Raw genomic sequence first — 24,356 nt, 5'->3', positions numbered from 1 at the left:
GGGGCTTAGGGTTTTTACGATGGAAATTCATAAATAGGTTGGGTAATATGGAGGGATTCATTAGGGTAATTAGTTTTGGGTTGGGTTAGTGTCATTGGGTTAGGGCGTTAAGCAGAAAAATTAGGCCCAAAAAGTAATGGCACAACTTGTAATATCACAAGTTGGACAAGGACTCTTTAGTCATATACAGTACTAAATAATGAAATAATAGAAATGGGGTGAAAATAGATAATTTGCCAAAAAGGAGAAATAGGGTGAAAATAGGAAAATGGAGGGTGTATAAAGTAGTAGCTCCCACTATTCCACCAATGTGGGACAAATTTACTACACATTTTGGTTTGGAGCAACACCATACTCTAACGGGCATAATCCGGTTTGGACTGGAATCTAGTGGACAGAAACCGGTATTAAAATTTTCGGTCTGGTCTCCAGTCCACCATTTTCTAGCATTCTGGTTTCCGGACTGGTCCGGTCTGAGACCGGTATTTTCCGGTCTGAGACCGGTATTTTCCGGTCTGGACCGAAATGCCCGAAGTTATTGTTATTTGCATTTTTTTTCTTAAACTTCTATTTTTAATCTGGTCCAATGAACCGGAATTTGAAAAAAATGGGCATGTAATGTCAAATTCTGGTCCAACCGGTCCGGTCTTGGACCGAAATTTTTCAGGTCCGGTCCCAGGCCTGAATTTTTAATAATCCGGTCTGGTTCCGGTCCATGATTTTTGTCGATTCCAGTTCCGGTCCGATCCGGTCCGATTTTGTGAGAGATCACAAGCTTGTGACGGAATAGTGCTTGTCACAAATGAGAATTTATGATGATATATAGTACTAGTCAGGGGTGAAATCAGAATTTAAAATATGGGGTAGCAAAGTAATTGTAAAAAAAATTGAGCTAAAAGACGCGTAAAATTAAAAAAGGTAGATTTTTTACAAACGACTTATTTTGTTATTATCCTTAGTAATCCTATCTTTCATTTTGAGCATACGATAAATTTTTTTTGCAGCTATGACTAATATGCTACTCCGTATGTTATTGATTATTTCTCACATCTTAGAAGGTTACCGTTTTCAATCAAATATTTTGTGTGAATAAGTCGTTTGACCATCAAGTATAACTAAAATATGAGGGATTTCAATTAATATGATTGTATTATATCATTATCAAATTTTATATGTTTTCGTATGCATTTAACAGACTAGTTTTTTGGTCAAATTTTCACTTTAAGAATCATCATGATAATGGAAAAAGAAATGAACTGAGAAGATATGGAGTATATGCATCAAACTTGATAAAATGAAAAGCAATAAAAATACTCAAGTGATGAAAGAAGTAAATTAGGAATAAGAGTAGATAAAATTAAGAGAAAGAAAAATAAATTAACAAATAAATAAATAAATTAAAAGTCGAATGAGAAGACAAGCAAGGTTAAGCTAGGATAAAAAAAACGCTTCTATTGGGAGTTGAACCCGTGTTCTCTTAGGTGTTAGGTAGAAAACATTTACCACTACACCAAAGCAAACTAATATATCTTCTATAGTCTTGTTTTTTATTTATCCTTTATTATTTGTCAGTTGCTTTTTAGGGTAGCGTAAAATCATCTTCTTTGTCGATTTTTCTGGGTTTGAGGTAGCAAAGGCTACCCTTTGCTACTCCTTAGCTTCGCCCCTGGTACTAGTGACTGCGTCTACAATTGAGTAGAAGTAACATAGATTGTCACCTTATGGACATTTTTCAAGTAGTGAACTCCAATCGACAGTAAAAATGCTGAACTTAATAGAGTTGGGCTGAACTGAAGTGAGCTGAAAATAAGTCAGAAAGAACAAGGCGTTAGTGTAAAGCTCCAATAACAAAAGTAATTTACTGTTTAATGACTGGAATAGCATTTTACGTGTGATAAAATGGGTCCTTATTAGTCAATTCTCCAATGTTCTTCAACTCTGAGCTAGGGATAATAAAGCCTAAAAAGGTTATTTTTATTTTCACTGTTAACTCTATACTCCATTGTTCTGCAGGATTTGATTGGATTATTAACAGCTTTCACACAAAGTAAAGGTTAATCATTTCAATGGTCTAACATGTAGGGAAAGCATAGCATAAACTGATGAGAATATTTGCCTTATTCATCTTGTCTTTTGACCAACGCAAGTACAAAATTATGGCACAATGTATGTATCAGACTATCACGGGTCTTATAATTGATACTAAGGTCCTGTCTTTTTAGGTTCGGTCACTTCGGCCATTTTCGAGCCACTAATAATATTGCGAGTTTCAAGTTAATTTCAGATGTGTTGTTGTCGGGTCATTTTAGGTTTGGTCACTTCGGCCATTTTCGAGCCAGTGATTAACATTTTAGTTAGCAAACTAAGGAGTATTTTGTGAAATTATTCATTTGTCGTAGAGTGGTATAAACAATGAATCCTTTATTTTAATGTATATAATATCAAATATGACGTGAAATAAGTAATTTCGGATCACTTTGGATAACGTCAATCATGGGCAGGTAGTTTTGGGTGGTGCCATATCGACTCCGGGAGCATTAGGTCAATCAAGGGTCAGGACTCGGGCCAGGTTAGTTCGGGTTTCAGATCTCATCTAGATTTTAAACTTTTAGGTTTACATCTTGGGTTGGATAAGTTTTGTCCAAGGAGATGAGAAGAAAAACACTCTCAGTTACCAAAGACTTTTCTCTTTAAATCTATCTAATACAACTTATACGAGTAATGAAGAGACTTTAACTTGTAAGAGTTGTAAGAGAGAAATTAATAGCTTTCTTGTTCTTCACTTTTAAATCTCTTCAACTCATAAACTTCTACTAATCAAACAAATGACTTCATCCCTTATTTCTTTTCACAAATTCATGTTTAAGGAGAAAATAATTGTTTTATTGGTATTACGATTCAAATATGTATCATATGATAAGGGTAATTGTCTAGCTAATAACAAAACGTTTGTTTTATTGTCAGCAGATGATAGTATTGAATGTTTTACCACTGAAATTACTATTGTCGTCTTAAGCATGACTAGTTGTGCTTTCTCCGCATTTCCTTCTCCAAATTCGTTACTTAAACAAACTATGAAACGTAGAATTAGATCCATATAGGCATATAGTGAACATGTAAGGAAATAATGCCAGTATACAATCGGATCTCTTTGATCCAACACCCTTAATGATATTGCCTTTTGAAAGCACAACAGCCTTTTTCTTGCTCATTGAAATTTATTACATCCACCCGCAAATTTAATCATGTTGCCATCTTCCTTATAACTTGATTCTACACAATTCTTGTTTAAAATTGTAATACCGTTTTAAACCTAAAACCGGTCAACTAATCGAGTATGATTGTATGATAGATGAAACAAAAGGAGAATGTCTATCCTAGGGAGTAGTATGAACTAACAAAAAATTTGTCCTACATATATACAAGTGAGAGCATATTTGACCTATTTTCATGTTAAACGAATATTTGCCTTTTTAAAAGAGAGATTTATTGATCCATCTCTAATCTATTTTTTATGTGTCTCGTCTTTCATTAGGAAACTCACTCTTTATTTCAGATTACGATCAAACACCATTTAAATTTTAGAGTAACGATTTAAATTACCATTATAGTTAACCTCTCGAGGTGTGTTATCAATTGAAATATCATAAATTCCGCCTTACATAACCTAAACACTTTAAAAAAAACATTTACAATAATATATACTCGTTATATATCATGGTTTATGATATGGGTAAATAAGTCTTTGCATGCATGTAGTTTTTTTTAGTAAATTTCTATAAAACTATTTTACAAAAGACTTATTAGTAGAGATTCGACGATTTGACTATCTTAGTATAATGTAATCATGGTAACATGCCTAAGCAGTGGTAGAGCCAGAATTTAAACTTAAAGGGGGCGAAAAATTTCAGCAGGGGCAAACGAATAATAAAAGAGAAGGTTGGAAAAGTTAGAGAATTTTAACTAAAAAATTTGATTTCCGTCAGCAGGGGCAAACATCCCTAATAGGCTCTCCCTAACTCCACTGTCCTAAGAAAGATCCAATTATCCAAAATGGTCCCTTCATTAAAACAGCAATGCATGCCAATAATCATATACAAAAACATATGTAAATAAACATAATTACACTAGCACTGTACGGTGTGATTACATTCCACGCCCTCAACCACGTACTAATTAATGATTAATGCAATATAATTTATTAATTTTTGAAAATAAATAAAAAAGTTAAAGAATGTTAATTGATAGATAACTTTGTACTTTTTCCTGCTTTTAGGACAATTTGAATCCCTGAATATTAGAAAAAAATGAAGGCTGTAAAAGTGAAAAAAATTTAAAATTTAAAAAATAAAGAAATTTGATTGGATTTAAATAAAGCAAAAGGAGAAGGAAGGGTCACATTATATTGTCAAGTGGCCAACATATTTTTTTTTTATAGTCTTTGAATTCCTCTCTTTAGTTCGATATCTATCAATCTAAGTGTTGTGTATTTATGTGCTTTATTATGTAGGTATACAAATGAAATGAAATTGTTGTTTCTTTCATTTGGGTACATACTTTTTTCATGCAAGATCCAAAGAGCTTAAGAACAAGGTTCGTATCTACACTCTTTTCATTTATTATTACTTTTTCTGATCATTTTAAGCGTATAATATGAACATGCCACCCCTATTTTAACTAATGTAAATGGACCGGAACTCGGTCACTAGTAGAGGGTTGAGTTTCCGGTAAGGGGTCGTTACAGAATTATGGTGGTAAAGAGAAGATATGGTCATATGGAGTATGTAGTAGAGAAAGGAATGATGACGGAGCTAGAATTTACGATTTGGGGAAAAATTTCGGTGTGGACAAACAAAAATAATGCTTACTTGAAGGCAAATTCGAAATTTTTCCAAAAATTTAACTAAAGCTTTCGAATTATTCATCGTTTAGCAGAGCAAGCGCCCCTGCATGCTAGCGGTCCTAAATCCACCAAGAGGTTGACGTATTATTACCCTCATATAGTATATGACCGGTTATATATGGAGCTAAGGGTCGTCGGTCGATCATATTTGCCAAGTAATGCATGTTAAATTGGGTTCAAGCATATAAACTATTTTGTTGAAGTACATATACCATTATTCTTAATACCGAAAATGTCTTAGTCTAATGGTTAAGATGAAGGTATTGTGGACAATAGGTCTTAGATTCAAATCCTTCTCCCCTTTATTGTAGTGCGACTAAGTGCGCGTTTCTTTATATGGAGCTGAGGGTCGTCGATCGATCATAAACTATTTTGTTGAAGTACATATAACATGCATTTATCTTAATACGGAAGATGTGTTAGTTTATTGGTTAAGAAGAAGGTATTGTAGATAATAGGTCGTAGGTTTAAATCCCCCTCCCCTTTATTGTATTATGACTAAGTGCGCGTTTCTTTAAAACAAAAACAAAATGATTTGATGATGTACTACAAAGCCATACTCTCTCCCAGTCGCTATAATGTTCCCTCTTTCCCAAAACGGATTATTCAAGTAATGTTCCCCTTTCTATTTTTAGAAACTTTTACTCTTATTTTATTCATTTCTCTCTCCTATCACCAAACCCCACACAACTCTTTTACTCATATTTTATTACTTTCCTTTATGTTTTGGCCCCACAATTCTTATTTAACTACTAATAATTCATCCCTCTCTCCTACCACCAACCCCACCCAACTCTTTTACTAATATTTTAATATTTTTCCTTAAATATCGTGCCCATATCAAAGGGGAACATTATAACGACTGGGAGGGAGTATTAATGTTAGTAATTAAAACAAGTTAAATCTAACACCATTTTGCATTTCCTTTAATCTTTCAGGAAGCCTTGGTATCAAAGAGCAATGGATATGTCAACACTATGCAAAATACTCTTCAAATCATCACCTACCAATACAAATTCTATAGAAATACCACAATCAAACCCTAGCAAGCAAAAGCTTAAAAAAAGCACCTCTCTAAAAGTTGCAACAACTTTCACAAGAGTATGCCTATGTGCACCTATTTCCTCTTACACCGAAGTGTTTAATGTCGATGTTCCTCCTAGGCGAAGTTATAGTTACCCTAGATCGAGATTGAAACCGTTTACTCCTCCTTCTCTCCCGCAACCAGCCATCGCACATGACATGAGGATTCATAGTGCGAGGCATAGCACGGAAGGGAGGAGAATTTTTCGAGGTAAGTCTTTGACTGATAATGTTTTAATGAAGAGATTTGTGATTGAAGAGGAAGCAATGATGCAAGTTAGGAGGAGAAATGAAATGGTCATTATTAGGAAACGGGCCTCCATTAGAAGGAAAAAACTTGGGCCTAGCCCACTTAGTAGGATGGTACTTGCTCAAGATGATCAAGAGCAATAAATTTTAATTACTTCAATAGTAATTTATTTGTCTTCACTCAAAAGAAAGTCCCTTGAGAAATTTTGTGGTTTTGTACTTTCATGGATTTAATTTTGTCTATTGATATTGGTTTGCAATTTGTGTATCTTTTTGTACACATTAATCGTCATTAACTTCTCTTTATGATCGTCTTATGGTAAAACAAATAAATACAATTCTTTGTGATTATGTTAAAACAAATTCATTAAGTTAAAGAGAAATATAATTCAATGTAAATTTTTGATTAATGTTTGAACCTATCGATATATTTATGACCTGTTAATATTAAAAAAAAATACACTCTTTGTCCCGGTTATTTGTTGTCCTTTTTTATTTTAGGGTGTCTCAGTCATTTGTTGTCCTTCTATTTTAAAAATGAATTTGATGAGTAATTTGATCATTCACCCTCAATTTATTCCACTTGTCATTTAGTAATCTGCTTCCTTCCCTTTCATTGGTCTTTGTGCCAAAACAAAGGACAACAAATGACCGAAACGGAGGGAGTATATTATAAGGCTGAATTTAACCTAGTATCAAGTTGGGTATGAGCAACAATGTCAAGCAAAATCTCATTCAAATAAAAGAGTCTGAGTTGAGTCTTAATGCTAAAGTAATAACACAAAAATCATTAGTAATAGCGTTATTAAGAGACCTCTCACATGATAAGGGGAGGGAGTTATTTAATTTATATTTTTCATGTTATATTTCCCACTAATTTAGTATGAGACGATCTCCATAAGGTGCTTGATTTTGAACGAAAGAAATAGTATTTTTCTCATAATTTGATTAGAAGAAAACAAAGAGATTTGATAATGTTGCAAATTCAAGCAATTTATTTTTTATAATTTAATTTCCCCATAACACCGGTTATTACTTATTTTGTCCAAGTACCATAACTATATTAAGACTTGTTGAGTTTGCATCTGTTTATTCTCCAGTATTTGCATCGTCTATTAATCTGCAAGAAAATGAACAAATAACTTTGATTTAAAGTGAGTTTATTACTCAGTATATACAAATACAATATTATCAACACAATGTTTTCCCACAAAATCTCTACGTAATGTCTTTTTTTCCTTATATGGAGTATTAATTACTTGTATAACTTTCACAAAATTATAGTCACTTTATACAACGATAAACAATAAAAGGATCACGTAAAATATGTGTAGAGCAGTAAGTGGATTATACATCTGATGTAGTACATCAGATAGTATAGTTTTTGAGCATCAAGATAAAGTTTTTGAGTTTTAATCTAAAAATTTTGAGTTTTATTTTAAAGTTTTTGAGCTTATTTACTTAAACTTTAATTTCAAAAAGTTATATTATAACTCAAAAAAATTACATATAAGCTCAAAAAAAATTAATTTTTGACATCATAAAATTAAAATGTAATTTATAAACTCTATAGTACTCGAAAAAAATACACAAAAACTCCATTAAGAATGATGTATTACATCCGATGTACAATCCTTTTTCTCTGTGTAGAGGGTGTGGAAAATTGTTTTTCAATAACTTGGTGAGAAAATTATATCTTTTAAATTTTTGCGACTCTTCATAATTATAGTCATTACAGGTTATGAAAAAAAGGTAAAGTATTTCTTTAGACAATTTGTGTTTAAACGTTGTGATGAAAGTATAACACACCTGCTTCTGCTGGTGGACTGCCCCGTCCCCAACGACCCCGGCGACCCCAACGAGTTGCTTTCCGAGCTCTACGACGAACTCGGCCAATGTCATCACGACGTTTTGTAGTATTGCATTCGCGCTCACAACCCTTCTTGCAAAGGAATTCCGGTATTTTTGAAACTTTTCTACATGTTGCAGAGCATAAAGAATAGCAATTAGGTATGCCAAAGCCATTCCCATCAACATTATATGCCTCAATATTAATTGTTGTCAATAACACTAGTAAGCTTATTAGTATCACTATTGCTTGTATTTCTACCTTCCCCATCCAATTTTACTTAATTTATTCTCCTTATTATTATTTTTTGTATTCTTATTTTAAATATTGGAGTTTTCACTTGTTGTATATATAAGGGGTTTCCTAGGCTTTTTATTCATATGTTAGTCTAATGCAAAATATTAATTTCTTGGATCTAGTGTTAAAGAAAAGGTAAACAAACTCATACTAGATTTTGTAAGTTTTTTTTTTTGTGGTAGATTTTGTAAACCTTTATAGTTTATAATATGTTAACATCCTAATAGATTCTGTACACATTTATATTAGATAGGCTTTTTTTTTTTGCGGATCTATAATTAAAGAGATAAACGGCTGGATGAAAAGCTTGTTCCATTCTCATTAGTACGGATCAAACCCTTGACCTTATAGGTAAGGGATAAAGTGAACAACCGTACATAGCACAAATTCTTTATTAATTCCAACCTAATTAAAAATTGGGACTTTCAAATCCCCATCATATGTAATAATTATTTCAATTCTATCACCATTTGATTGCGTTTTTTCTATGACCCAAATAACATCGCAATATTTTTATTTATTATTATTTTTGTCCAAACGCAAATATTTTCCAATTCCAATTACATGGATTTCCTAAACACCATTGAGAAATTGAACTCCATTGTAATCTCCAAATAAATAATTGGAATTCAATTCAGACATTTTGATTTTTATAATTGAAAATTTGAAATCACGAAAAATTAATCAATTCGTGTTTCCAAATACTACCTAAAATCTTTTGGTTGAATTTTTTTTTTCCTACTTTACCTTATTACGGAGGACATTATATCTTCATCAATAAATATCTCGCTTTCCTTGACTTCAAGTTGTGATTCCGCAACTCGTAGACTTACATGAACATTGAACACGAAGCCAGCAGCTTGAACATAACCCTAACTCCGAAGAATGGACTAAACCAGATTGATCAGTGCTTGACCCGGCCCATGGTAGAACTTCTTATTTATGAGCTAGCCCAATTTTAACAAAACTTGGAAGCCAATTCAAACACGGGTCCGCGGAGAACTACGCTCATGATATCTCATACTCCCTCCATTCAACTCCACTTTACATGTATTCTATTTCCGTCCATTCAACTCCACTTTACAGGTTTCCTTATTTGGCTAAAAAAATGACAATTCTATCCTTATTGAAAATCTTTATTTACAAAAAATGCCACCCAAACCCCACACTAACCCACCATAAAACCTCACCTTTATGTTTTTTTAATGTTTTTAACCTCTTCTTTCTTTTTCCCCATATACTTTTAATACTTTTTTAATCCGCTCCTTAATATCCGTGTAAAAACCAAAGTTGCAAAGTGGAGTTGAATGGAGGGAGTAGTTAACTCTTGATTAGAGTTGTTTATAGACGCAACGATCCATTACACTTTGGATATCAAACCCCTTTAAGAGGGGGGGTGTCTCGAATAATTAAAAATGGTTATGGCAAGGCTCGAACTGGGGTGGCTTGGGCAATTGAAACAGGTTTTCACCAATGTGCTATCACACTTCTGTTAATATACACGGAGATTATTATGTATATATGACTAATGTTTTCATAATTTATACGAACACGAGGCCTAAAAATTTGGAGGCCCAGTAGCCTCAGTTCGCGTGCTCATCTCGCACTTGGTCATAGCCGCCCCTGTTTAAGAGAACGGAAGCAAACAACGTATTTTTCAAAATTTACAAACCATCTAATCTGTTAGTAAAACGCTATTCCACATGTTATTGGGATCGAAAAACAATGTAAACTCGGAACTAGATTAGACTCGAAACCAAATTTGATCTCCACTAAGACTCTGTTCTTTCTGGCTTAATTTCACCTTATTTCATTCCAGTTCATCTCAGCTCGATTCAATTTAGTTTAGTTCAGCCCATCTTCTTACAAATTTACTTCAATCTCATTTAGTTCAATTCAACTCAACTACTTTAGCCGAACATGGCCTAATTTTTGTAAGTCCATTTTTTAGGAAGAATGAACATGTTAAACGATTATTTTCGTGAGATTAATTTAGGTATGGAGTCACGTCTCTCACGTGCGCACAGAAGCATAGACAATGATGAATAACCAGCAGACAATCCTGCTCCCTACCACTCTTGTGCTTTTAGCCTCACAACATACTCCTCTTTTTTACGGATCCAATGCAATATGTTTTTTCATCACCACATATCCTTGCCTAGTCATATAGATGCGGTAAAACCGACCCGTATAGGAAAGGTAGACTGACTCGAGGTTTACATAAGACTCGAAAAAATAAAAAAATATCACTTGATATTAAAATAGTTTTGGATTTTTGTGGAGCCAATATTTACAAATCCCAAGTAAAATTGACATGGAAAATTATCCTTTGTTAAGGTTGAATCGACTAAGGTCAAATGACCTAACATAAAAATAACCCGATATAAAATGACTAATTTCTGAAGTAAACTCATAGCAAAATTTAACCTGAGACACAAGTATTGTCACATATTTTTGTATTATTATATCCGAGTGAAAATAGGCTAACTTTCTAATTATTTTTTTTTTAGGGAAAGGTTAACTTTCTAATTAGGGAATAGGGAGATATGATTGACTAATTTCTTGATTTCAGAGGGACATAAGTTGGCAATCAGCAATTTCATCATATTTCACCATTACACAAGGAATAGCTATCCCAATTTCTCAAATATGTCTTCCCGAAGGATATAATTTCTTGATTTCAGAGGGATGTAAGTCACTAGAAGGAGCATCTAAATGCGTAAAAATAGAACTAAAACAAACTCTACGGTATGCTAATAAATCGGCGGCTCTGTTAGCTTCTCGGTAAACGTGCTCCATATTGTATGATAATATTATGGCAGACAAAAGAACCATAATTAGCCTCGGTCTTCACTCTTGAGCCCAACAACAATCTGATAACTAGCAGTTGATGCACATGTTTGAAGGACCAATTCTCCTACAAAACATTATCAAAGTATTGAATTTAATCTTTCTAAATGCATGGACATAGTTATTTTAAGATTAAAACGGTTTAAACAGCATTCTATTTAGATAGATATAACAAGTTTTTTTTTTTCTTCGCAATTCCGTATTATCTAGGTATTCCGTTGTTGTCTCTTATTTAGTGGCTGATTTAGGGGGGTTAGCACGGGCGCTCGTCCTGTTGGTCAGGAAAATTCCGTAATTTTTAGTTCAAATTTCCATTTTTTTCCAAGTTTTTGTTATGTCATTACTTGTTCGTCCCCTTTGAGATTTTTCGTCCCCTAAGTTTAAATCCTAACTCGGCCCCTGCTCATATCCTATTTAACTCGTTAAAAGTTTAAGATGATTGTACCCATTTTGTTGGATATTTGCCTTGAATCTGTTAGTGGCCACTTTGAACGACAATGCGGGAATCTCGCTAAACGGTTTTCGTAATCTGTTATTGGGCTAGGATTTATCTTGGGCCTTATTAGTTCATTCTGTATTAGGTCTTAGAGACTATTATATAAATCCTCTAAGCCTCTCCCTAGCATTCATGTTTATCATACAGTCTGAATCTGTAATTTGAAAACTTTTCATACATTAATAAAACTCTCTCACTTCTGCCATGCGGACGTAGCTAACACATCGTTAGTAAATGATAGATGAACCAACTAAACCAAAACCTTAAGGTGATGGTTGAGGCTCAACTATTATAAATATTCATATTACGCTCCCTCACTCAAATGCCCGTTGGGCTTGAAGAGTGGTTAGTTGTGCACCGGCTCCCCCGTACCGTGTGCTGGGTTTCCACTTCGAGTTTTTGAGGAGTTTTGAGTTTGCCAGGATTTGAACCCGTGACCTTCGGTCACACTGCTCTGATACCACGTTAAGATTATAGAGGGGGAGACGATAATATAATAGGAATATTTATAATAGTGAGCCTCTTTCTTGAGGACTCTAGAAACCGTTTTCGCATTCTTACCGGTGGGTGGCCGGAAAACTACACACCCACCGGTAGGATACTCAATCAAAAAAACACAATTTTTTTTTAAAAAAAAAAAAAAAAAAAATGTCACAAAATGTGCTACGGCAGTGATAGGCTTTTCTTGTTTTGCTATTGCCTATCCTTATCCCATGAATTGTTGCAAGAAATCCAAAAACAAAAAAAATAATTTCTTTCTTTTTCTTTGAAATTTGATTAATCGTCTTTTACTTCGTTTAAAGTGGTACTTTAATTATTTGTTTGGAGTTCGAAAAGCTTAACGTTCTCCAAATCTTGACATTGACGGATAATTTTCCGTTTATTGAAATTTGTCAGGTTCGATTAGGGTTCCTGGAAATTAACTCATACTTTCGACAAGTCCGAAAAAATTAACGTTCTTGTTCGAAGAAATTTCTAGCGAGTCTTTATACTCGTTTATCTTACCACTTTTCGAAGACGAAGATGATTGATGAAGATCGAAAAAGGTGAAGATTGAAGATTTCATTTTTTCTTTTTATATTTTCTTTGTATTTCTCCAATCGTAAAGTTCGTACTATTTACTGCCTTTACGATTGCGGGAGGGTATTAGGAGATTGGGTCTATACTAGGCTCGGCTACCATTAGGGTTTGCCATTAGGGTTAGGGTTTGCCATTAAGTTGGGAGGTATTATAAATACCTCACCATATCGATGTAAAACAACATCAATCAATAATACAAATCTCTCTTATTATCGTCTCCCCCTCTATAATCTTAACAGTAAACCACGTAATTCAGTGCATTACTTTCGTTATTGTTCTTTGTTTGTCTTTTTTTTTTTTTTTTTTTTTTTCCCTGTTATAACATGTTTTAAACAATACAGTGTAATTTATTATAAAAATCGTATGCTACAACAAAAGACCATGTAAATATGTAATTTAAGCTTAAGCGAAGTCCTCATATACTACCAAAAAAAATGTCGTAGGAAGAAATATAGGTGAGCTACAGCTTAAAAGTGTGAAAATTAAGTTTCCAACAATAGCCATAATCACATAATTAGTTCATCAGTCACAAACTCAGATGAATAGACAATTATGGGATGTTTGGCATAATTAACTACTATAGATTTTTTGGGATATCAACTATTATTTGTTTTTAATAATGGTTGTTGTTGACATGTCATTATCTTTCCAGAAGACAAATGTCAATAATTTTTCCTTAAATGGTCATAGAGAATTAGAGATGTTATTTTTTTTATTTTATTTTTTGTCAACTGCCTAAATAAGCAAGAAGAATTCTAAATTACGAGGTCAATTGGGGACTTCGGACATGAGACTTATTATTGTAGAGGATACCTCTGTAACTTTATCTGAATCGAGGTTAAGACATGTTCGGTTGATCAAAGAGAGTTTTGGCTTTGTAAGCATGCATTTTCAAATACATGCAAATGCCGAGACTTTTATGAATCACGAATATATAATAATTGGACCCTACCAACCGTGCGTAGCTAAAAAAATTCAAGAGTGAGTCGTAAATCATAATGTAAACCTTACGAATCTTCATTAATTCGCACTTGTGTATCAGCATATATATACGATAAGATTACATAAACCTACTGAGGCTTAAACCCACTTTCACAAACCTCTCTACCCTTGAAACATATGTGAGGGTTTAGTATCACATATTGATTTGATCCCATAAACAAGACCACCACCCAATGGTATGTTAGGGAGTAAAAGTAGGATCATATATCTCTTCTGTGAAATCTTTTAATTATTCCAGAGCAACTAAAAAGAGATTCTTTAATTATAAAAATTCGAGTCTAATATAAGATACTTATTCAAAAGTTTTCGCATGTACTCATCAAAAATTCGACCTCTTAAACTCTCTTTATAACTTATTAAGAGCTCGAAAAATAAAGAGAAGATATATACAAAGGAGAAATTAGTACCACTATCTATCCTAATTTGATGATACTAACGAATTTTTTTCAAAAATGGGGTCAAATACAAACAAATTAACGAAATGAGTTGAGTTTGAAAGTATTTACCCAAAATGGGTCCACGTCATCACCGAAGCTAGGTTCGGATTCAAGTCGCTCTCCCGCTCAACGACCTTACCCAAAGTCTCATTTAAAGTCCACTCAAACCTAAGTATGGTACTTCAAGTCAAGTCGCTTTGGGAGTGAGCGATTTCAGCTCAAATCGCCCTCCCCACGGCGATTTGGGTCTTTGCAAAAAAAAAAAAAAAAAAAAAAAGCTGTTAAGCGGAATCGAACACATGATGTTCAACAAAACAAACACTTATCTTGTTGAAGCTAACCACTAATACAAGCAAATTAACATGTTAAAGTTTAGTGCTTAAACTTTATAATTAGTAATTATTATTCAAATCCCAAACAGCTATTAAATACTCTTAGCATTAAATATGTATTTTAATTACCATAGTGAGTAAGCATTAAATATGTATTTTAATTACCATAATGAGTCAATACATTATGCTGGGCATTATGGTTAGGGGTGTGAAGTGTATGATTTTAGATTGCGGGTTCGATTCCTATCAACTTCTCCTTCTGAATTTTTTTTTTTTTTTTTTTTTTTCCTGCTAAGTCGCTCAGCCGCACGGCGGTTTGACCTCAAGTCGCTCTCCCGGTGAGCGACCTTAATCCCGACCCTAACACCGCCAAAACCAAGCCTACGTGGACCCATTTTTGGTAATTAGTTTCAAAGTCGCCCCATTTTGTTAAAATGTTTGTTATTAAACCCCATTTTGGAAAAAAATTCGAAACTAACTCATTATTTTCCTATATGTATATGGGACATGACTACATGAGCATTGTATTCTTCCTCCATAACTGAATAGCTGACAAACTTGTTTCTGAGCATACGAAGTGTAATTGTAGAATGGTTAGTGGTCACACCATCTTAATCCTTTGCACCAACAATTAGGGACCATCCTATAATTTGACTAGACATTACAGAAAGGTTACTCAACTGCTACAAAAGAGGATATTTCATTCACTATGGCATTTTGCCATAATATTGCATGCACTATTAAAGTTATATTAGGGTAACATGCCATTTGACACACGGATTTGGTGATTTGAGTAATATACGGATTCGGTTAGCTTAAATCAATTCGATTCAATTCAATTCAATTCAGCTATCTTATGTATTTTAGGTTGAATTATTTGGTATTCGAGTGTATTTTTAGTTGGTCATACTACATTCATATCATGTCCTTTTATCTTGGAGTGTAATTTTCAAAATTACGCATTTTAATCAATTTAGTCTACTTTTGATTGAGTTATTCTCGGTCTGGGGTGATTTCAATCCATGTATTTTAGATTTAGTTATATTAATTAGGCGTTAAATCAACTTTCATTTTGGAGTTTTTCTACTTTAGCCTTAGCTCTGATGGCTTTGTCATTCTAAAAGAAAACCTCTTAATCAGTTATATCATCCATTTCATGCATAATGTGTAGAAGATATATTGAGAATATTAACCAAATTAACTACAAAGTACATACATCTTCACCTAATTCGATATTCTCATGATAATTGACTCAAAGTCTCAAACATGACCCGACTTATTAACACAAATTGGACCAATAGTAAATCCTCAAATTAATGATCTAAACTAAAAAGTCTTGACTCAAACAATATCAACCCGATAATGGCGCTGTTTGGTGAACGGCATATTAGCCAGTTTTTAGCATATTCAAGGAATTTAGCATGTTTGACCAATCAATATGCTAATTTTAGTGTTTGATAAACAACATATTGAAACAGCATATTTGGGGTCAATATCTTTGTTTTACAATATCTTTCTTTACCTCAAAGATATTGGTTAGCATATTGTAAAATAGGAAATTTTTCTCCGTTTTACTAAGAAAACTAACAATCTATTAATCGTAATCTGTCAATTACCAAACACTGAAATTAATTCTGCTAATTATAATATGCTAGTCAAACCTTCTGTTAAAATCTGTCATTTATAATCTGCTTTTGTAATCTGGTTATGCTGAAATTAATCCGTTGTTTACCAAACAGGGCCAATAACAAGCCAAATACAACAACGCAATCAAATTAAATTAATCCGAAAAAAGCTGGCTCAAAACAAACTCGTCCGTCACTATAGCAAACCCTCCTATTAAATGGCAAATCAAGTTAAATGGAGCACCCCACTTGCCCTCCCACTGGTGAAATTGTGAGAGGGGCACTATCCATCTTCATATTGTGACGGATAGTACGCATCTTCAATCAGACAAGCTGCCTACCTAAACTGAAAAGACTTAATTCAAGCAAAATATCAAGTTATCAACTTAATAATATCAAAACCAAATACAACTATACAAGCAACTCAATCAAATTAAATCAACCCGAAAAAAACCGACTCAAAACAAACCCGCCCGTCACAAAATCAAAACCTCATATTAATGACCTAAACTGAAAAGACTTCATTCAAGCAATATCATGTTATCAATCCAATAATATCAAACCAAATAATAAGATCAACCTGATTCAAATTCGACTCGAAACAAACCCGCCCGTCACAATCACTCTCCCTAAAACTCGTACTAATGAATGTCAATTTACATTAAATCTTACGTTACACTTTGCCAAACTCGTGCCTTAACAACAACTGAAATGTCAGTATAACATTTGTGACACAATGAATCAACTAAAATAATGAAATTACCTAACACCTTAATAAACAAACAAATTTGTTGTCTCAAATAACAAATAAAAATAAAAAATAGTCTTCATATTCAAGTAAAGTTAGTTGAGTTTGTGGAAACATAAACAATAAAACATTGAGTGATATTCTATCCAACCCTCCATTTTATCTATCTCTCTCCTCATCTCCTTAAACAATCAATCATGGAATCAAAAGTATATATTATTCAATTCTTCACTTAATAAAGTTACAATAATAAAGTTGAACAATAAAGTTGCAATCTTTCCCTTCAACAGAGTGGAAGAAGGAGTTTAGAATTTGGAATTCAAAGTCTTAACTAAAATGGGATAATTTTCAAACATTTTAATATTTTATTATTATTTTTTATATTAAAAAAAAATTATAAAAATGTTGTAAAGTAGAAATTGTTACAAGAAAGTAGAAGTGGGTTGATGAGAAAAGTTGAGGAAACTGGCAAACAGCTCATTTTGCTCATTTCTTTTGGGGTACTGTGTTGATTTTTAAGGTATTTTTATGAATTTATGATTTTTTGTTAGTAGATAGTGCTATATTTAGCTGGTTTTGCTAAAATTTATGAGTTTTACTCTCTTAGTGGTCCTACCCGGCTCGAATCCGGACTAAATAAGATGGTACACAACAGAAAAAAATGTTTTTTTTGAACTTTTTAGGTACCCATGTAAGAAAAAATCATTTTAAAGCTGCAAATGTTGAATGAATTTTATTGAAGTGATTAATGATATAGGTAAGAATCAAAACACGGAGTTTTGTTAAAAGCTTGAAAAAACACTATGAAGCTTGATTAAAATAATTAAAAGCTAATTTTTTTGCTGTGTTTTGATGATTTTTAAGCTGTATTACTCTTTATACAGCTGAAAAATTTGTGGGTTGTGTTTAATTTAAGTAGGAAATGAGTAATGTTAGCTAAAGATGAGATCTTTATGTGTTTTAATTAGTTTTTTAAAATGTTTTTAATGTTTATTTATGTTCTGCCATTTTGGTAAAGTTGAGTGCTTTTTTTGGGATTAGTGATTGGGTAAATTTGCAGCTTTTTTGTCTCAAAAATTATTTGTTGTTTATTGAAATTAACATGTTCTAATGTTCTTCTCTTTGTTTAAGCTGTGTCTTTACAGGTTAACTTAACAGCTGAAAGTTTCTTGCAATTTTTATGATTATATGCTTCTTTTAGTATTCTTCAGATGAACATATCACAGTTCATCATATCAATATAGGTATGTCATTTCTTAATTCATTGCTTGAGTCTGAGAATTTCATCTTGGGTCAATCGGAAACAACCTCATCTGTTGCTAACATCCGACCCCCACTTACCTCGCAATTTGTGGGAGCCATTGAGGCATTGGGGTAATGTTGTTGTTGTTGTAATGCTTGAGTGTGAAAATTGATCTTGATTCTTTGGATAAGTTTTATTTCTGTATCACTTTTTGATAGGTAAGGGAAAAGAAATTGTTCAAAGTAGCATATTGTTGATTTGTTGTTGTATGATAAATTAGTTCTACCCTTATATATACTCCACTGTCTAATGTCTTTCTTCCTCTTCTGTCTTTGAAATGCACAGTTCTTATTCAATTTCCGTGATTGTCAGAATGTCGTGTTAATCTTTATACAGTGTAGCCTGTTAGCTGGGAATTTGTGATTTTCAATCAAATACACAGTTGAGTCTGTGATGGAATCACTTTTAACTTCATGTCTGTCATCTGATTATGTATAACTTAAGAGTTGCGTGGATAGTATCATTAGATGGAGACTGGTGGTGTTAGATGTTGATGTAAGAGACCGGCTCATATGTTGGTAACTCGATCCTGGTGGTCTAAAAGTTCTGTTGTGGGATTCTATTGATGAGATAGTGTCAAATTTTTGCGATAGTGGCTTGGTCGATGGAAGCTAACATTCCTATGTCTCCTCTCTCCCCTTGCAGTGTGTATATAATAGTAATGTTAGCAGAATGGGAAAGAAAGGAAGCTGGTTTTCAGCTATTAAGAGGGTATTTACGCATAGCTCCAAAGATAAAGTAGCCGATGTAAGTATCTTTTACTGTCTTAAACTTGTACGTCCTCCATTCCGATAGGTTGTTTACACTTTCCAAAATCCCTCTCACATGATTAGAATAGCTTAACCAACCTATTGTGATGGAGGGAGTATGTTGTTTCATCCTGGGAAAGAAATGGAGGTTTCCAGTTATCTGTTTGATTCTACAATCAGCAAACGCCTCGGAATTTGAAATACATATCCATACTATGCGCTTTATAAGTTAGTCATTTTGCCTTGTTGAGGCCTTCACAATACCGGAAGCACTAACAGTTAAGTGAGCCATTTTGACCTATTTGATCATATTACAAAAGAAAGTGTGGCTTCTTTTGAAATGGAAATGCAGTGAAGTAGTCAGCTCTTAGAAGAAAATGAATATTTGAGAAAATGAATGGTCGTATGTCGTGGTCATTTAAGTGATTTCCATTGAATCATACTGTTCACATAGCTCCTAAAAACTAGTCATTTGCTCCTATTATTTGTTAGGGAACGGATAAAAAAAGTTCGAAAGAGAAAAAAAAAAGGTTTGGGAAATCGAAACGAGATGGTCATTCATTTATTCCTCTGTTTCGAGAGCCAAGCAGCATTGAGCAAATACTAGGGGAGGCCGAAAGGGAGCACCATATTAGAAATCATAGGCCTCCAGCTCAACCAGAGCAATCGAAGATACCTCCTCATGTAACTCCTTTTGTGAGAAATGCTACGTTGTTGTGGGATGACGGTGATGATGATTCTTTAAGAGCCGATACTCCTCCAAGGGTGCCATCTCCACCAAGGGAAGTTTCCCCTCCAAGAAATGCAGCTCAGTCTACTCCACCTCTACCAGCTGACATACATCCACCTCCGCCTCCTCCTCCACGAAGGGTAGCTCCTCCTCCACAAGCTGCACCTCCTGCTAGGGCTCCTTCCCCGCGACCAGTTCGACAATGGAGACCTGAGCCAACTTTAAAGAACCAACATATTTGTGCTACTAAGATCCAGACAGCCTATAGAGGTTATATGGTGAGTTTTTTTTGTCACTGCGTAGGTTTGTTTTCATTTGTCACTCTCAGTAAATGGCTTTTACGCTCTTCCATAGTTCTCGTATGTAGGATATAGGGTGTCCTACAGCCGTTTTATTGAGAGAATTAGTTCATTCAGTATGAGTTGGTATTTTGAAGTTCAAGAACTTTTCATGCACAGAATTGTTCTTCTTAGACAACTGTACGAGAAAGGTTGTCACAACCTGTTTGGTAATTTTTATGAAGTTCTGAAACTTCAGGCTGATATTTTGCCACTGGATTGAATCTTGTTATATATCATTTAAATTTTACAAAATCATTCATTTGAGCCACCAAAATTCTTTTCTGCTCTATCTTATACCATTATGTGTCTAACAATTAGAAAAACCGTGTTCAGTAGTCTGCACTGTCTGCATATTATGTGAAATAAAAAGATTGTGGTTTCAGACATGGAAAACTAGTAGTTACTGTCAGAATAGGGAAGGGGCAGCCAGTTGAAATGGCTTAAAAAGGAAACCGTAAACATCGTGGTGGAATGGAGAGCTGTTCATGACATACATGTCTACAGTCTTTGATCCTGAAATACTGGTCTGAAACATTCAAATTTGAGTGCAATATTATGCCTCTTGGTCCTTCTGACACTGAGCTTGCGTCATTCAGGCAAGGAGGAGCTACAGATCTTTGAGAGGTTTGGTGCGGCTGCAAGGTGTGGTAAAAGGCCAGAGCGTGAAGCGGCAAACAGCAAACGCATTGAGATGCATGCAGATGCTGGTCCGTGTACAAACACAAATCCAGGCAAGAAGGGTTCAAATGTTAGAAAATCAGGCACCACAGCGCCAAGGTCTGCCTAAGAATGAAAAAGACCTAGAAACTGCCTTTGGCAAGTGGATGGTAAGTTTATTCTTCCTGTGCGTGTTATTTCCTAATTTCCTAGTAGACTTTCATTTGAGGTTTAGGTTCTAAAATTTACGTCTCCACCCTTCCTGTCTTTTACTCCGTATCTAATAACAACCCTCCAGAAAATCTATAATTTAGAGGAAAGTAAAATCTAGAGTTTAGCTGAAGTAATAGAGAAATGTTCGCATATCAATCGTGTCATATATGGTTATGAATTATGGCCCAAAATTAGACTGGAACTACGGCTGTATGTCTGTTTCATTATCAGTTGTTAGTAGTGTATAATTCACATGACATTATGACCCCGTTTTTTAGATTTTTATGTAGGATGATTTCAACATATATGACTTGGTGTTTTGTGTATTAACGGATGTTGGGATTACAGTCTGAAAACCAGTCAGATTGGGATGATAGCACTCTGACCAAAGAGGAAATAGAAGCAAGAATGCAGAAGAAATTCGACGCTATTCTTAAGAGAGAAAGAGCGATGGCCTATGCATATTCTCATCAGGTATTTATTCACTTCAGCTTGTAGACAATTAGCTCCTTGCTTTGTCGAAGTTATTCATGGGTTCAAGTTTAGAGTATTGACTTATTTCAAAGACGTAGTTCATTATCTTATTCACTGCTTATTGACCTAAGCTTATTAAAAGGGAAAACGTTTAGTAATAAAGGAAAGAAATGTCGATGCTATCACATTTACAGATTTAATAGGGGGCTCATAAGTTGCACATAGGCAAAATATGTTTGGGTCTGAGGATTGCTCTTCCTAAACCTGTAAAAAATCAACTCGACCTAAAAGACCGCCTGATACCCTACCCTCTTTTACTCCGCTGTACAGTGTTTTACTAGACTGCCACCCTTTTCTTTTTGCAACCACTTCATTTGTTGTACCCGTCGATTTCTCAAGATGCCTTCCAGGATTTGCTTTCATCTGTGTTCCTTCTGTACTGTAGGAGTATTTCAGTATAGTTGTTCATTTCCAAGGTCGTCTTTAATATTTCCTTTGTTTCAATGATACACGCATTTGACTTCTTTTGCAAGGTGAAAAAAAAAAGAGAAAAATAGTCAAATTAGGCTTATTCATTGAAACAGATGGAGTCTTATTTAAGCTAAACTACACATAATGTAGTCTAAAATGTCGGAAAATGATAGATCTAATCTTCTATGTAAAGTATGGTTAGGTGGATTAGCTCATCAAAGTAGGTTTCAGATAAGCAACTAATGTTTAATCCTTAAGTATAGTTTGAGCATACCGGTATCAAAGAAAGTTCATATTCATCTCTTCATGTTTAATCCTTACATACCAGTATCAGTAGCAGACCCAAAAAGTGAGGGTTGAGGGGTGAAATTGCAATTTCTACAATTGAAGGGGGAAAATGTCTAGAAATGACTTTTTAATAGTTTAATAATTAAAAGCGGTTTAGACTTGAGAAGACTTGTGGGGATGGGTGGATGGCTACCCCTACTAGTTAGCGCCTCGCTCCTGACCAGTATACCATGTTTGGATTTGGAAGAGTGGAAGACCTAAAAGTCTTCAGAGTTGGATGTATGACAGTATGACACCATTAAATCACAATAATGCATGTTTGACAAAATGAGAATTACTTTTGATCAGTATTAATTTTTCACTTTTTTTCTATCCTGCTCTTTATTAGTCATGGAAATCCACTCCAAGAATTGGTCATGGAGCTTTAGCAGACTTCAGAACCGGAGGATATCCCTACTGGTGGAACTGGTTAGAGAAACGCCAACCACCACCACCGACACTTTCAACAAATGTTTCTAAAAGTCCATCCATGAAAAGCTTCCTCTTAACCCCAACAAGACCAACTATGGACTTCAAGGCTAGCCCATTTCGTCAGTCAAGCAGTACAGGTCGACCCAGTCTCAGGTTTGAAAACATGGATACGTCTACCCCAAAATCAACCCGATCATCCATCCCCGCTATGGCAAGGCGGGCAGGAACACCTCCCGGTAGACTACCACCGAGATTTTCTAGAGGCAGTGCTGGCAACTCACCCTTTAACGGTGGACCATTCAGAGACGATGATAGCCTTACGAGCTGTCCTCCTTTCTCGGGTCCACGTTACATGTCCCCTACAGCCTCAGCACAGGCTAAGCTGAAGCTCGGCAAGGAGCAGTTCCCCGACAGCCCAAGTTCTATCACCAGCGATGCGTCTAAAAGGCGGGCTTCATTTCCATTGGGTCGAAGTCCAAGTCCGGGATCTTTCAAGTGGAACAAAGGATCTTTGTTTTCTACCAAAGAAACTAGTTCTCAGAGGAGCTTAGGAAAGAACCAGACAGCAGAATCAGTAGGAAACTTGAGCATTGATTCGAGTACTTCTATGCCCGTCTCTGTAGGAAGAAAGCCATTTAACCGTTTCGTGTGAATTTTTTTTTTTACTATTTGACCTTTTCACTCTTTTACTGCCTTCCACTTTGTCCTTTCATAGGTCAAAAATTATTTTTAACAGGATTGTAACTCTTTTGTGTGTTTGGTGTGTGGTCCTATATACTGAAGTTACAGGTTCTGATGTATACTAATAATAAAGATGATGTAGGATTTGATGGCTTGTAGGTACTTTGATTGTGAGAGGCTTTATTCCTTCAACATTATTGATTGATTGACGGATTTCTATTTTCCACGGAGCCAAAAAGCCGCGTGTTTTGGCTTTAGAATGTGATGAATAACGCGACATAGCTCATTAAACTGTTTGTGTTGTGACATTGTGAATAGACCGATTGATGCAAGTCTTGATGAACAACAGCCATTAATAGATGGCGTAAGGTGCATGTTCGACAATAGTAACAGTCCAAAAAAAATGGTGTCGAAAGAGCTTCTAGGACGGTACAATATTGGGGTGATGAGGGTCTAAAAGTGTAACCTATGTTGCTTCGATTCGATTAGCAAGTGTCGACCATGTCCTGATGTCCAAGTGTTCAGATGCAATATCCGAGTGTCCTAACTATAACTATGTACAAGTTTCGACTGTATGACACGGGTACACGAGGTAATATTTAAGAGTTCTGGCAACATAGCTTGTACTCGATCTAGAAGTACTTGAAACTACACGGAATTTGTCGTCTCGGAGCCCACCTAACCTCGCCTTCATTACGACAAATCTTATGATGAAAACTTGGATAGTTTCCTAATGAGGCGACATGAGACCTAATTAGCCTCCTAACTCCACTTTAACCCCTATAATGCCTACTTCGATTAAGCAATCTCAATTCCCAAAACCTCATACAAGGTGAGACCATTCAGTCCTACCACAAACTTGTTTCAGGAAAAATGGAAAATAGTGAAACTTGTGAACTAATTGGCCGACCACCAAACTGGAGTCTCCCAACGAACGAACGGGCTTAACACGACAAATTCTTATTTAAGACGGATCAAGTATTACAAATAAGACAAAGCATAATGAATGCATTGAGATTAACAAAAG

General features: G+C 34.6%; 1 protein-coding gene and 1 long non-coding RNA gene across 6 annotated transcripts; both read left to right on the top strand.

Annotated features, from left to right (window-relative positions):
- Window positions 1-4,402: 4,402 nt before the first annotated feature.
- LOC141606237 (uncharacterized) lies at window positions 4,403-6,515 on the top strand. The gene is made up of 2 exons (XR_012526610.1): window positions 4,403-4,593; window positions 5,842-6,515. It is a non-coding gene; the product is annotated as an uncharacterized LOC141606237 (long non-coding RNA).
- A 10,449-nt stretch (window positions 6,516-16,964) lies between these two features.
- LOC141606236 (protein IQ-DOMAIN 13) lies at window positions 16,965-23,483 on the top strand. Of its 5 annotated transcripts, none has more exons than XM_074425290.1 (7): window positions 16,965-17,471; window positions 18,097-18,195; window positions 18,900-19,001; window positions 19,496-20,011; window positions 20,671-20,901; window positions 21,293-21,418; window positions 22,566-23,483. In XM_074425290.1, exons 3-7 carry the CDS (start codon window positions 18,927-18,929, stop codon window positions 23,298-23,300), a joined length of 1,683 nt encoding a protein of 560 aa, XP_074281391.1. In that variant the 5' UTR covers window positions 16,965-17,471; window positions 18,097-18,195; window positions 18,900-18,926; the 3' UTR covers window positions 23,301-23,483. The 5 variants fall into 5 exon arrangements, with proteins under 5 accessions (XP_074281391.1, XP_074281389.1, XP_074281394.1 ...); XM_074425288.1 differs by having other exon boundaries at window positions 16,980-17,471; window positions 18,083-18,195; XM_074425291.1 differs by lacking the exon at window positions 16,965-17,471 and adding an exon at window positions 17,618-17,708.
- Window positions 23,484-24,356: the final 873 nt, after the last annotated feature.

Source organism: Silene latifolia, chromosome 10 (assembly GCF_048544455.1).
Source record: "Silene latifolia isolate original U9 population chromosome 10, ASM4854445v1, whole genome shotgun sequence".
NCBI classification, from domain to species: Eukaryota; Viridiplantae; Streptophyta; class Magnoliopsida; order Caryophyllales; family Caryophyllaceae; genus Silene; species Silene latifolia.
Note: the sequence above shows the minus strand (reverse complement) of the source record. Positions and strands in the feature narration are given on the sequence as shown.

Bases quoted from the DNA above. Each gene is read 5' to 3' on its own strand.
- LOC141606236 (XM_074425290.1), top strand. From the start codon at position 18,927: ATGGGAAAGAAAGGAAGCTGGTTTTCAGCTATTAAGAGGGTATTTACG. The intron at 19,002-19,495 runs GTAAGTATCTTT...ATTATTTGTTAG, and splicing joins CCAAAGATAAAGTAGCCGAT to GGAACGGATAAAAAAAGTTC. The intron at 21,419-22,565 runs GTATTTATTCAC...GCTCTTTATTAG, and splicing joins CCTATGCATATTCTCATCAG to TCATGGAAATCCACTCCAAG.